We start from the raw sequence: 12,120 nt of genomic DNA, 5'->3' as shown, positions 1-12,120 counted from the left end.
CAGCAGATTCACTCTGAGAGACAGTCACTGTTTGCAACTGAAATAGAAATCGAGGACCCAGAAGTGGAGACAGAAGTGTAGATGGAAGATACGAAGAGATAATATCAAAGCAGCAAAAGAAAATTGGGAATAATAGATCTTGCCGCAAAATAAAATGCTTGAATTAAAACTAAATCAAGAAAGATCTTGTGATTTAATTAGTTCATGCTTTGAATAATAAAAAGTCTTTTCAAGAAAATAAATTTATTTTAGATTGAGGGTAAAAGTCCAAATCATTGTTCTTTGAAGCCTTCCTGTTCAGTACTTGATGTATGAAGAACACTGTCTCACTCAGATTCACTCATATCACAATGCAGCACATTTAATTGTTATATTAGCAGGGAAGCGAGATCAGCACTCAAGAATGATACAAAACGACCGAGTGCCATAGATAGGGTAGACAGTCAGAACCTTTTCCCCACGGGTGGAACTATCAAAGGCTGGAGAACACAGCTTTTAGGTGGGAGGTGCAAAGTTTAAAGGTGAGTCAGAGGTGAATCTGTGGAATTCTTTGCCATAGAACGCTGTGGAGGCCAAGTCAGTGGATATATTTAAGGCAGAAACAGATAGATTCTTGATTAGTATGGGTGTCAGAGGTTATGGGGATGAGGCAGGAGAATGGGGTTAGGAGGGAGAGATAGATCAGCCATGATTGAATGGCGGAGTAGACTTGATGGGCCGAATGGCCTAATTCTACTCCTATCACTTATGACCTTATGCATGGGCAGGTTTTGTTTCTACACAGAGGCAGATGGGTGCCAGGAACGCGCTGCCATGGGTGATGTGGAGGTAGGTACAATAGTGGTGTTTAAGAGGGTTTTAGGGGGGCATTTGGATACGAGGGGAACGGAGGAGATATGGATCATGTGCAGGCAGATGAGATTAGTTTATCTTGGTATCATGTTCGGCACAGACATTGTGGGCTTGTCCTGTGCTGCACTTTTCTATGTGCGATAGTTCTAAGAGAAAATACAGAAACGTAGACAATAAAAGAGTTGGCTGAAGAGACGTGGAGTTGGTTCATGCAGAGCAAAGGCACCAGAACGAATATCAACAATCTTTCAGCAATTTTGGGGCCTTTATGCTCTGCCTGACTATACTCTCATGAGGTTAAGCATAACAATATCACCTTTGCTGTAACATTGCTCACTCGGTGAACCCACACAGATCATCCAAAGGATGAGATAGAACTGATAATAAATTAGGGTATTTAATGGTTCCTCAAGTATATAATAGAAGCATAGAAAAATAAAAAATAGGTGCAGCAGTAGGCCATTCGGCCCTTCGAGCCAGCACCGCCATACATTATGATCATGGCTGATCATCCAAAATCAGTACCCCGTTCCTGCTTTTTCCCCATGTCCCTTGATTCCTAAATCTAACTCTCTCGTGAAAACATACTTGTGTGGCCCCTCAAAGGAATATACTCAAATATAACCTGGTAGAAGTGGTGTTGGAAGGAACCGCAGATGCTGGTTTATAACAAAGGTAGACACAAATTGCTGGAATAACTCAGCAGGTCAGGCAGCATCTCTGGAGAAAAGGGATAGGTGACGTTTCGGGTCGAGACCCTAAGAAAGGTTCCTGAAGGAACCTGAAGAAGGATTCTGACCTGAAACCTCACCTATTCCTTTTCTCCTGTGATGCTGCATAACCTGCCGAATTACTCCAGCATTTTGTGTCCATCTCTGGTCAAAATGGTGTCACGTATTAATTTTCATCATTAATTCATAAACTGTGGAGGTGCAAAGGAATACAAATCAGGCATAAATATACTATTATAGAAAAAGGCCTTGAACTCAAGGAATAAAAAGAAAGCAAAATCATGTTCAGATTACACTTTGTGTTGGATAGATGCCATTTGGATTCATCAACTTGCTTTGAACATCACACTTCAAAAATATATATTGACCTTGAATCTGATGTGGTCTGATTCACTGGGGTGAATCATTGAGGTTTACAATCAGATCCTGGGGACTCCCAATACCTTGACATCTATTCGTAAGTTCATAACTCATAGGAGCAGAATTGGGCAATTCGACCCATCAAGTCCACTCCACCAATCAATGATGGCTGATCTATCATTCCCTCTCATTCCCATTCTCCTGCCTTGTCCCGATCACCTAATTTGGTAACATCGGGCTTAACCTGCTCAGTGCCACCCCAAAGTATACTCGGGTCATGGCCAATAGTCAAAAGAAAACTTGGAAGTAAACAGGTTACAAAATCATCGCATCAACCTCTATTTTGCTATCGACCCTACTATACCTGACCCTCATGAATATCGACGAGTGTGTTTGCACCTGTGTTGGCCCAATCACAATACATACTTGTATGCAAAAATGCATCTGGGCACAGTAAATATAAGATCCAAAAAGATTGAAATTTATTTCCAAGGCAATGCACTTCCAACTTTTCTCCAAGATTATGGCAAATAATTAGGGAACAAATCCCCTAAAAGTTCCCCAGACACCCTGAAACTATGATCGATTTTCGCTGGATATTATTCAAGTCTTATAGTGTTTAGTAATGCACAGCACTTTATTTACATCAAGGACGAGTGCTCCAAAATTGTCCACAGGCTTTAATCCTTTACCTGCCCTAAATTCGCATATGTTGCAAATCCATTGTCAACAGTTTGCAATTACACATACGTTTGTGTCTGGCCATAGCTGAATGTACTCAATGCCGATGAAGCATGTGTACAATAATTCCACATTGCCATGGGTGATATGCAACTATCTGGGGCATTGAAGTTTACACACAGAATCTGAAAGTTGAACTCAGACCTGTGGATCAAGTCGCACTCTGAGGCAAAGCACCACTCTGTAGCATCCTTTCCAGTTGCTGCCTCACAGAAAGAATACAAAAAAAGTCTGATTTTACGAAAAGATACTGGACAATTCATCGTTGACAATAAGATGAAGTCAAAATGTGGCTTTGGTTGCTTAAGGTCTTTTCAAATCATTCTTCTTTAAGGCCTTTACAAATTATTCTTCCTCAAGTCCTTCTTTGAAATCTGCCAAACTGGTCACAAATCTTAATATCTCCTCCTTTACTGTACATCCTTTGGGCACCACAGTGGCCCTCAGTAGAGCTGTTGCCTTAAAGCGCCAAAGACCTGGGTTTGATCCTGACCACAGATACTGCCTATACAGACCGTGGCCACGAGGGCTGGTCTCCCCGCACGTTCTGGCGCTGTAAGGCAGCAACTCTACCTCTCGCCACCGCGCTACCCCTTCAAATGTCCGAAATATTAATTCCTTAGTGGCCAAGGGGGGGCGGTGTGCTATTTAATATAAAATTGGACATTTCACAGTTTAGCGGAAGCGTTGCTGCAAAGATTTCACGTTTCTGACCCTCCATCGACATTGTGGAATTGGAAAGAATGGACAATGTACGTACTTATGCTCGCCCTAACAACCGGGTACATCGATAGGAAAGATTTAGAGGAATACAGGCCAGACACGGGCAAATAGACTTTAGATTTTAGATTTTAGATTTTAGAATATTTAGATTTAGATTTAGAGATACAGCGCGGAAACAGGCCCTTCGGCCCACCGAGTCCGCGCCGCCCAGCGATCCCCGCACATTAACACTATCCTACACACACTAGGGACAATTTTTACATTTACCCAGTCAATTAACCTACATACCTGCACGTCTTTGGAGTGTGGGAGGAAACCGAAGATCTCCGAGAAAACCCACGCAGGTCACGGATAGAACGTACAAACTCCGTACAGACGGCGCCCGTAGCCAGGATCGAACCTGAGTCTCCGGCGCTGCATTCGCTGTAAGGCAGCAACTCTACCGCTGCGCCACTGTGCCGCCTTAGATGGAGCATGTTGGTCTGCATGGATGAGTTGGGCCGAAGGGTTTGTTTCCATGCTGTATGACTATGTCTCTCCATATAGTGGCTTTCAAAGCCACAAGATGACGCAAGGAATTCTGCTGGCAATGAAATACTCCTGAATTGTAATGAAGCCAATTTGTGTACAGCCATCTCTCCTAAATACATTGACAGATGAAAGCACAGCGCCAAGCTAATTTTGTTTGATGGAGCGTGCTGTTGGCAATCTTAGGTGATTCAGGACTGGTTATTGTCACAAAGCGAGACACAAAAAGCTGGAGCTACTCAGCGGGTCAGACAGCATCGCTGGAGAAAAGGAATAGGTGATGTTTCGGGTCGAGACCCATCTTCAGACTGAGCCAGGAGAAAGGGAAATGAGAGATATAGACGGTGATGTAGAGAAATATAGAACAAATGAATGAAAGACATGCAAAAAAAGTGACAAATGTAAAGGAAACAGGCCATTGTTAGCTGTGGGCTAGGTGAAAACGAGTTACAGACAATGAGAGTCAAAAAGCCGACTTTGAACCTACTAGAACAACTTGGGTGGGGGAGGGACAGAGAGAGGGGGAATGCAAGAATTGCTTGAAGTTAGAGAAATCAATAGTCATTCTGCTGGGATGTAAGCTGTCCAAGTGCAATATCAGTTTGGTAGTGCTCTAGGGGCTAGCGGAATCAAGGCATATGGGGAGAAGGCAGGCACAGGTTACTGATTGTGGATGATCAGCCATGATCACAATGAATGATGGTAGTGGCTCGAAGGGCCAAATGGTCTCCTCCTACACCTAATTTCTATGTTTCTATGTAACAGTGTGTTAATTTGCCATGCAAACTCTCTGCTACATTCACAATCCAATGCTGAAAAAGTGAACCTTGGCTTAACCGAAGATATCTATTGTTTTCTTAATCTTTCATGAGAATGCATTTCAAAAGAATCAGTCACAGAAAGAAGGGTAACAGCAACTTGCACTTAAATAGAAGTTGATATCAACCTGAGGCAATTTGTTCAAAACTGTTGCATGTTATAAATTGGTTTGAGGTTGGCCTAAAATGGAAGCTATTCTGTAATTCCAACAAATAGATCAAAACCACCAATCATCTCTAAACCAGAGCAACAATTTATTGACATTGCCTCTGGGCTGGAGTTTTTATGCTTTTTTTTCAGCGGTTTACCAAGTATCAATTATGATTCCATACGTTTCATTATCCCCAAGGGCAGCCATTGCAGGTTAACAAAAAACATCTCACAGGATACTAAAGATAGACAAATAAAAGCTGGACTAACTCAATGGGTCAGGCAGCATCAGTGGAGAAAAGGAATAGGTGTCGTTTCAGGTTGTGGCCCTTCTTCAGACTGAGAGTCAGGGGAGAGGGAAACGAGAGGTATGAAAAGGTACATAGAACTAATGAATGAAAGATGTGCAAAAAAACCCAAATCAAAGCCAGCCACGACGATGAAGGAAAGGTGGGCCCCACAATGGTCCATTGGCTGTGAGGAAGGTGATAACGTGTGATTCAAACAGTGCAACTCAGCAGGACGACAGTGAAACTAGAATGACGACTAGAGTGGAGGAGGGATAGAGAGAGAGGGGATAGAAACATAGAAACACAGAAAATAGGTGCAGGAGTAGGCCATTCTGCCCTTCGAGCCAGCACCGCCATTCATTATGATCATGGCCGATCATCCAAAATCAGTACCCCGTTCCTGCATTTTCCCCATATTCCTGGATTCCATTAGCCCTTAGAGCTAAATCTAACTCTCTCGAACGCATCCAGTGAATTGGCCTCCACTGCCTTCTGTGGCAGAGAATTCCACAGTTTCATAACTCTCTGGGTGAAAAAGTTTTGCCTCATCTCAGTCCTAAATAGCCTACCCCTTATTCTTAAACTGTGACCCCTGGTTCTGGGCTCCCCCAATATCGGGAACATTTTACCTGCATCTAGCCCGTCCAATCCCTTAAGAATTTTATATGTTTCTCTAAGATCTCCTATCGTCTTTCTAAATGCAAGGGTAATTGAAGTTAGAGAAATCAAGAGTCATACCATTGGGAGGTAAGCTGCCCAAGCGAAATACGAGATGCTTAAAGAGATATTTCAACTCTTGATATCCCCTCTCTTTATATTCCACACCGAAATTAGTTTTCTTGCAATTAGTCTTATTTATATTTCCCTATGCTTCAGCAGTGGAAATATGTTGTCATCCACTCTTCACACAATGTGTAAGAAAATAACTGCAGATGCTGGTACAAATCGAAGGTATTCATTCACAAAATGCTGGAGTAACTCAGCAGGTCAGGCAGCATCTGTGGAGAGAAGGAATGGGTGACGTTTCGGGTCGAGACCCTTCTTCAGACTGAAGAAGGGTCTCGACCCGAAACGTCACCCATTCCTTCTCTCCGGAGATGCTGCCTGACCTGCTGAGTTACTCCAGAATTTTGTGAATAAATACTCTTCACACAATGAACCACTGATGAAATTTTGGACATGATAAGGATTTCTTTTGGGAGTTTCCAGTGCTCCCATTTTATCCATGGCATTTCATTTTAACTGTAAGAACAACTCCCTAAAATTCATCACTTGATGAATGCTACATTTTGCAGTGATTATATTCACTCCCACATTAGCTCAGAGAATACTTTAACTTCCTTATTAAAGACAGAGCCGGGTCTGCGGTGAGTCGAAGTAGCTAATTAAGGATATAATTAAACTTATAAAGGTAAGTTTTTAATTTGTGATAGTTATCCAATTAAATTTCTCAGGGTGTACTTATTGAGATCACTGAAGCATCACCTCAAACATTGGTCAGAGATCAGCGATCGAGATGTCATGAAGCCTGGCTGCCAAGTTAGTAATTAAAACAAAATCATGAATGCAAATAACACCAGATAAGACCAAAAGCTAGTTCATGCAAAACGACGTGAAGATAATGCAAACAATGCAATCTCCACTCCTCAGATCTGAGGTTGCTAATGTGATGAATGTATTCGGAACTGAGATTGAGACATGTTTTTGTATTGGAAGGAACTGCAGATGCCGGTTTAAACCAAAGATGGACTCAAAAAGCTGGAGTGACTCAGTGGGTCAGACAACACGTGTAGGAAAGAACTGCAGCTGCTGGTTTAAATTTCTGCTCCGCTCTTGCTCCCCCTCCCCCCATTCGCAACAAGGACAATTTATCCCATCAAGTCTGTGGTGACTCACGGAGCAACTCCATTAATCCCATACCTTCTTATCCTTCCTTGCATTCCCATCACCAACCCCTTGTTCCCCTCAAACCCAGATAGTATCACTGACCTAAACATTAACATAGAAACACAGAAAATAGACTCAGGAGTAGGCCATTTGTCCCTTCGAGCCAGCACCGCCATTCAATAGACAATAGACAATAGGTGCAGGAGGAGGCCATTCGGCCCTTCGAGCCAGCACCGCCATTCAATATGATCATGGCTGATCATCCAAAATCAGTACCCTGTTCCTGCTTTCTCCCCATACCCCTTGATTCCGTTAGCCCTAAGAGCTATATCTAACTCTCTCTTGAATACATCCAGTGAATTGGCCTCCACTGCCATCTGTGGCAGAGAATCCCACAGATTCACAACTCTCTGGCTGAAAAAGTGTTTCGTCATCTCAGTCCTAAATGGCCAACCCCTTATTCTTAAACTGTGACCCCTGGTTCTGGACTCCCTCAAAATGGGGAACATTTTTCCTGCATCTAGCCTGTCCAACACCTTAAGAATTTTATATGTTTCTATAAGATCCCCTCTCATCCTTCTAAATTCCAGTGAATACAAGCCCATTCGATCCATTAAGGCCAATTAACCTACCAACCCACATGGTTTGGGTAAGTAGGAGGACACCAGAGCATCTGGGGAAACCCACACGGGGAGAATATACAGCAGAGTTCAGATTTGAACCCAGGTCTCTGAAACTGTGAGACAGCAGCTGCACCATTCTGGTGGGATTGAACAGGTCTGGCTGGACAGGTGGACCAAAGCAATGGTCTAACAGATGAGAAAGATGAAGCAAACCAGAAGGTTAGAGCAGGCAAGGCCAGTGGATGGGGGGATTTGCAAAAAAACCTCTAGTACAGTGGAAACATTGCTGGCAAAAGAAGAAAAATCCCGAAGGGAGTTAACTTTAAAAACACCATATCCTTGTACATCATGTCAACAGTATAAAGGATCTTTCAGATCGATTGGTGTTTCCCAGAACTTGTGATCTATACAAATGTTTTCCCTTCCACCTTTGTCCAAGGCTATCAGAATATCCTTTTATTCTGATTGTGTTTTATGTGTTTTATTTATCCAAGTCCCCTTAAATCCACTTCTGCTATTCAACTCAATTACTGCAGTATCACATCAACCGTTATCACTACCTTCTGGGTAAAGACATTTCTGTTCAATTCCCTATTAGATATATAGATGCTAATAGATTCGTATTTTATGTTTATGGCCTCTCCTTCCTTATTTGCTGCAAGATGAAACCTCTGCCTTAACAAACTCTTCCGCTGTCAATTGGGTCATCCTTTATTCTTTCCCTTTTTTTAAAATTAAGGACTGCAGGTCTGTCGAGCCTTTTTCCCCAATTAAGAATTGCAAATGTGTTTTGCATCTTTGTCAATGTATCTATAACCTTTTCACACTATGGAAACCGGAACAGCACAGAGCACTTCAACATGACGAGGCCCAAGTTAACATAGGACATAGAACACACAACAGTACAGCACAGGAACGGGCCCTTCGGCCCACAATGTTTGTGCCAAACATGATGCCACTTTCAATATGTCTAACAATTGATTCTCAGCTTTATCCCACTATAAACGTGCCTTAACACTTGCTTTACCTCTTCAAGACTTTATTAACTCATGCCACAAGTGATTTATTCAGTGTATTTCTAGACCCCTTTCTTTTCCAACCTATGTAAGCACTTTGCATCCAAGCAAAGTATGACCTCTTTATTCATCATGCCCCAGTGCACCACATCACACTTGCCAATGGTGGAATTAATTACACGGCGGTTTTGTGCATTTATTGCTAGGTTTTATCGTTTAGACAAAGTTGTTAAGCAAGTTTTACCTGAAAAAGGCCATGAAGGAGAAGCCATAGCCATGTTGTTCTGCTATCCCAGCACACACTACATTGGCTGAAGCTCCAATCAATGTACCATTGCCTGGAAATGAGAAGAAAAGTTATCAGAAGCTCCAGAGCAAACAAGAAATGAAATATCTGTAATCACTCCATACTTTACGAAACTTCATTCCGAGGACAAAAACAAACCAGCAAACCCTGCAAACTCTGAAAGATATTTGTTAGATATTATAGCTTCAGCATGTAGCTAGAAATGAGCACAGGTTTTCAGTACTCGCTGTTGCCAGAGAAGGGGTCTTCTTTATTTTACAAAAGTACACTGAGCAAACTCACACATATTCATGAGACTGATAAGACGTTGAATATATCACATGACACAAACCATACCTTGCTGGTATTTATTTCACAAAATGCTGGAGTAACTCAGCAGGTCAGGCAGCATCTCAGGAGAGAAGGAAGGTCCTTATGCCCCCCTAAAAAGCAACCCTATCTACTCCCCACATCGGTCCTCATGCCCCCCTAAACAATCTTGGAACATACCTTTCTGGTAGTTCTTAAAGTTGCAGTTACCATTATATACACTACACCGCTCTCCCCTTAGAAAGTAAAATAACTTGTAAATTAGACAAACAAGAATAATTTTATAAATTTAATCTGACGACTAGTTTACGCACTCTTTCTGATCTCCTGAGTGGTTTAGGGGAGTATCAGGTTGTTCTAAAGGAGAGCCAAGTTCAGGTTCACTTGTATACACTGGAATTTAGAAGGATGAGAGGAGATCTTATCGAAACGTATAAGATTATTAAGGGGTTGGACACGTTAGAGGCAGGAAACATGTTCCCAATGTTGGGGGAGTCCAGAACAAGGGGCCACAGTTTAAGAGTAAGGGGTAGGCCATTTAGAACTGAGATGAGGAAAAACTTTTTCAGTCAGAGAGTTGTGAATCTGTGGAATTCTCTGCCTCAGAAGGCAGTGGAGGCCAATTCTCTGAATGCATTCAAGAGAGAGCTAGATAGAGCTCTTACGGATAGCGGAGTCAGGGGGTATGGGGAGAAGGCAGGAACGGGGTACTGATTGAGAATGATCAGCCATGATCACATTGAATGGCAGTGCTGGCTCGAAGGGCCGAATGGCCTTCTCCTGCACCTATCGTCTATTGTCTATTATCTATCATTTACCTTTGTCTCTACATTCTTTGGAGATTCTGCTCTTACATCTGAACTTGGAATAATACCAAAGTCTGCCAGACCTACTTCTTCGTCTATGCTTTGCCCTTGTGCCGGTTCATCCCTTGCTGGGATCGTATGGTTTATGTGCACACTTCTAGCACGTCCTCCAATTTCTACCAAGTACCTCCTGTTACCTCCTTGTCAAAAGTGCCTAGTCGGCCAATGTATCCCAAGGGCGCCATCTTGCCATGGAGTCACAACACAAAGATAGCCTGACAAACTCGAGACGATTTGTACAGCTGCTGTTTTAAACTACAGTCCCATGCAGAGACGGATCTGTCGTGTCCAGTTCGCAAACAACTGCGGCACAGCTCCGTATTTGCTGTTTAAAATGTTAAGCAATACTGCATATAGCAAAACAGTCCTGCACTGTATTTAAAGGCTGAGTTCACAAACTCTATCCAATCCTCGTCGCCATTGTAAGGTATTATGACTTCAGCGTGTAGATAGAAGCAAGCACAGATTTTCAGTACACGCTGTTGCCAGTTTGGGTCTTCCTTACTTTACAAAAGTATACTGCCCATACTCACACATATTCATGAGACTGATAAGGTATTGAATATATCGCATGACACAAATCATACCATTCCAGCACTCAGTTCTTAAAGTTACAGTTACCATTATATACCATTATTTCACAAAATGCTGGAGCAACTCAGCAGGTCAGGCAGCATCTCAGGAGAGAAGGAATGGGTGATGTTTCGGGTCGAGACCCTTCTTCAGACTTCTTCACACAAAATCTGGTGGGTGTATGGAACGAGCTGCCAGAGGAGATAATGGAGACAGAGACTATCGCAGCGTTTAAGAAACAATTAGACAGGTACACGGATAGGACAAGTTTAGAGGGGTATGGGCCAAATGCAGGCAGGTGGGACTAGTGTAGATGGGACAAGTTGGTCGGTGTGGGCAAGTTGGGCCGAAGGGCCCGTTTCCACGCTGTATGACTCTATGATTGATTTTCAGTGAAAAGAGGAATTAAGTTTTATAGGGAAACGTGCATGAAAGCGGAACCGAGGACACCAGCAGTGGTTTCGTTTAGTAGCCAAAGAGGTTCAAGGAGGCATATGGTGTACACCTGTTCCTACTTCATACGACCTTATGTACTTTTTTACTTGAGGCCAAAGTAAAATATCCAGGATACTAGAAGAGTGGAGAGAATTGATAGGTGCCTAGGGCAAAATTCAACCAGCAGTCATCATCTACTGTTAATGGTCCATTCAATCCTTTTGCTGATTTTCATTACTTGAAACAACATCTTCACATCACAAATGTTTCATTGATTGTAAAGTGTGTTCTCAAGTGATTTGAAATGCACAATGGGTATCTGTACTTTTCCACAATATTTCAATTCTCCTCAATCGCCGAGGCTCTATTTCGTGCAGTGGTACTCACCACTCTTCTCTATGCCAGTGAGACCTGGACTGTCTACAGCAGACATGCCAAACAGCTCAACCACTTTCACTTGAGCTGCCTACATAGACTCCTTCACATCAGGTGGCAGGACAAAATTCCCGACACTGAGGTCTTGGAACGGGCCGGAATCCCCAGCGTCCACACCCTCCTACGGAAAGCCCAAGCCAGATGGGCAGGCCATGTCGTCAGAATGCCCAAGAGTCGGCTGCCAAAACAGCTTCTGTATGGAGAACTGTGTCAGGGCAAGCGCTCAGTAGGAGGACAGAAGAAACGGTTTAAGGACTGCCTCAAAGTGTCCCTCAAAGACTTGGACATCAACCTCAGCACTTGGGAGTCTCTTGCTCTGGACCGTCCAACCTGGCGTAGCAAGCTCACCACAGGAGCCCGTGCAGCAGAGAACAGACGCACTGCAGAGGCCCAGAGGAAACGCACCGCGCGCAAGGCCCGGGCTACCTCCACTTCCTCTGCAGCACCCATCCACTTGTGTCCTAGGTGTGGGCGT

General features: G+C 43.2%; 1 protein-coding gene across 1 annotated transcript in view; it reads right to left on the bottom strand.

Moving 5' to 3' along the window:
* Positions 1-12,120, bottom strand: part of oca2 (oculocutaneous albinism II) — a 337,303-nt gene that overhangs the window by 27,091 nt on the left and 298,092 nt on the right. Inside the window, exon 23 of the mRNA XM_078402106.1 lies at positions 8,965-9,058. Coding sequence (XP_078258232.1) covers positions 8,965-9,058 — 94 coding nt within the window. The remainder of the gene's footprint in view (positions 1-8,964; positions 9,059-12,120) is intronic.

This window comes from Rhinoraja longicauda, chromosome 7 (genome assembly GCF_053455715.1).
Source record: "Rhinoraja longicauda isolate Sanriku21f chromosome 7, sRhiLon1.1, whole genome shotgun sequence".
In the NCBI taxonomy this organism is placed as follows: Eukaryota; Metazoa; Chordata; class Chondrichthyes; order Rajiformes; family Arhynchobatidae; genus Rhinoraja; species Rhinoraja longicauda.
Note: the sequence above shows the minus strand (reverse complement) of the source record. Positions and strands in the feature narration are given on the sequence as shown.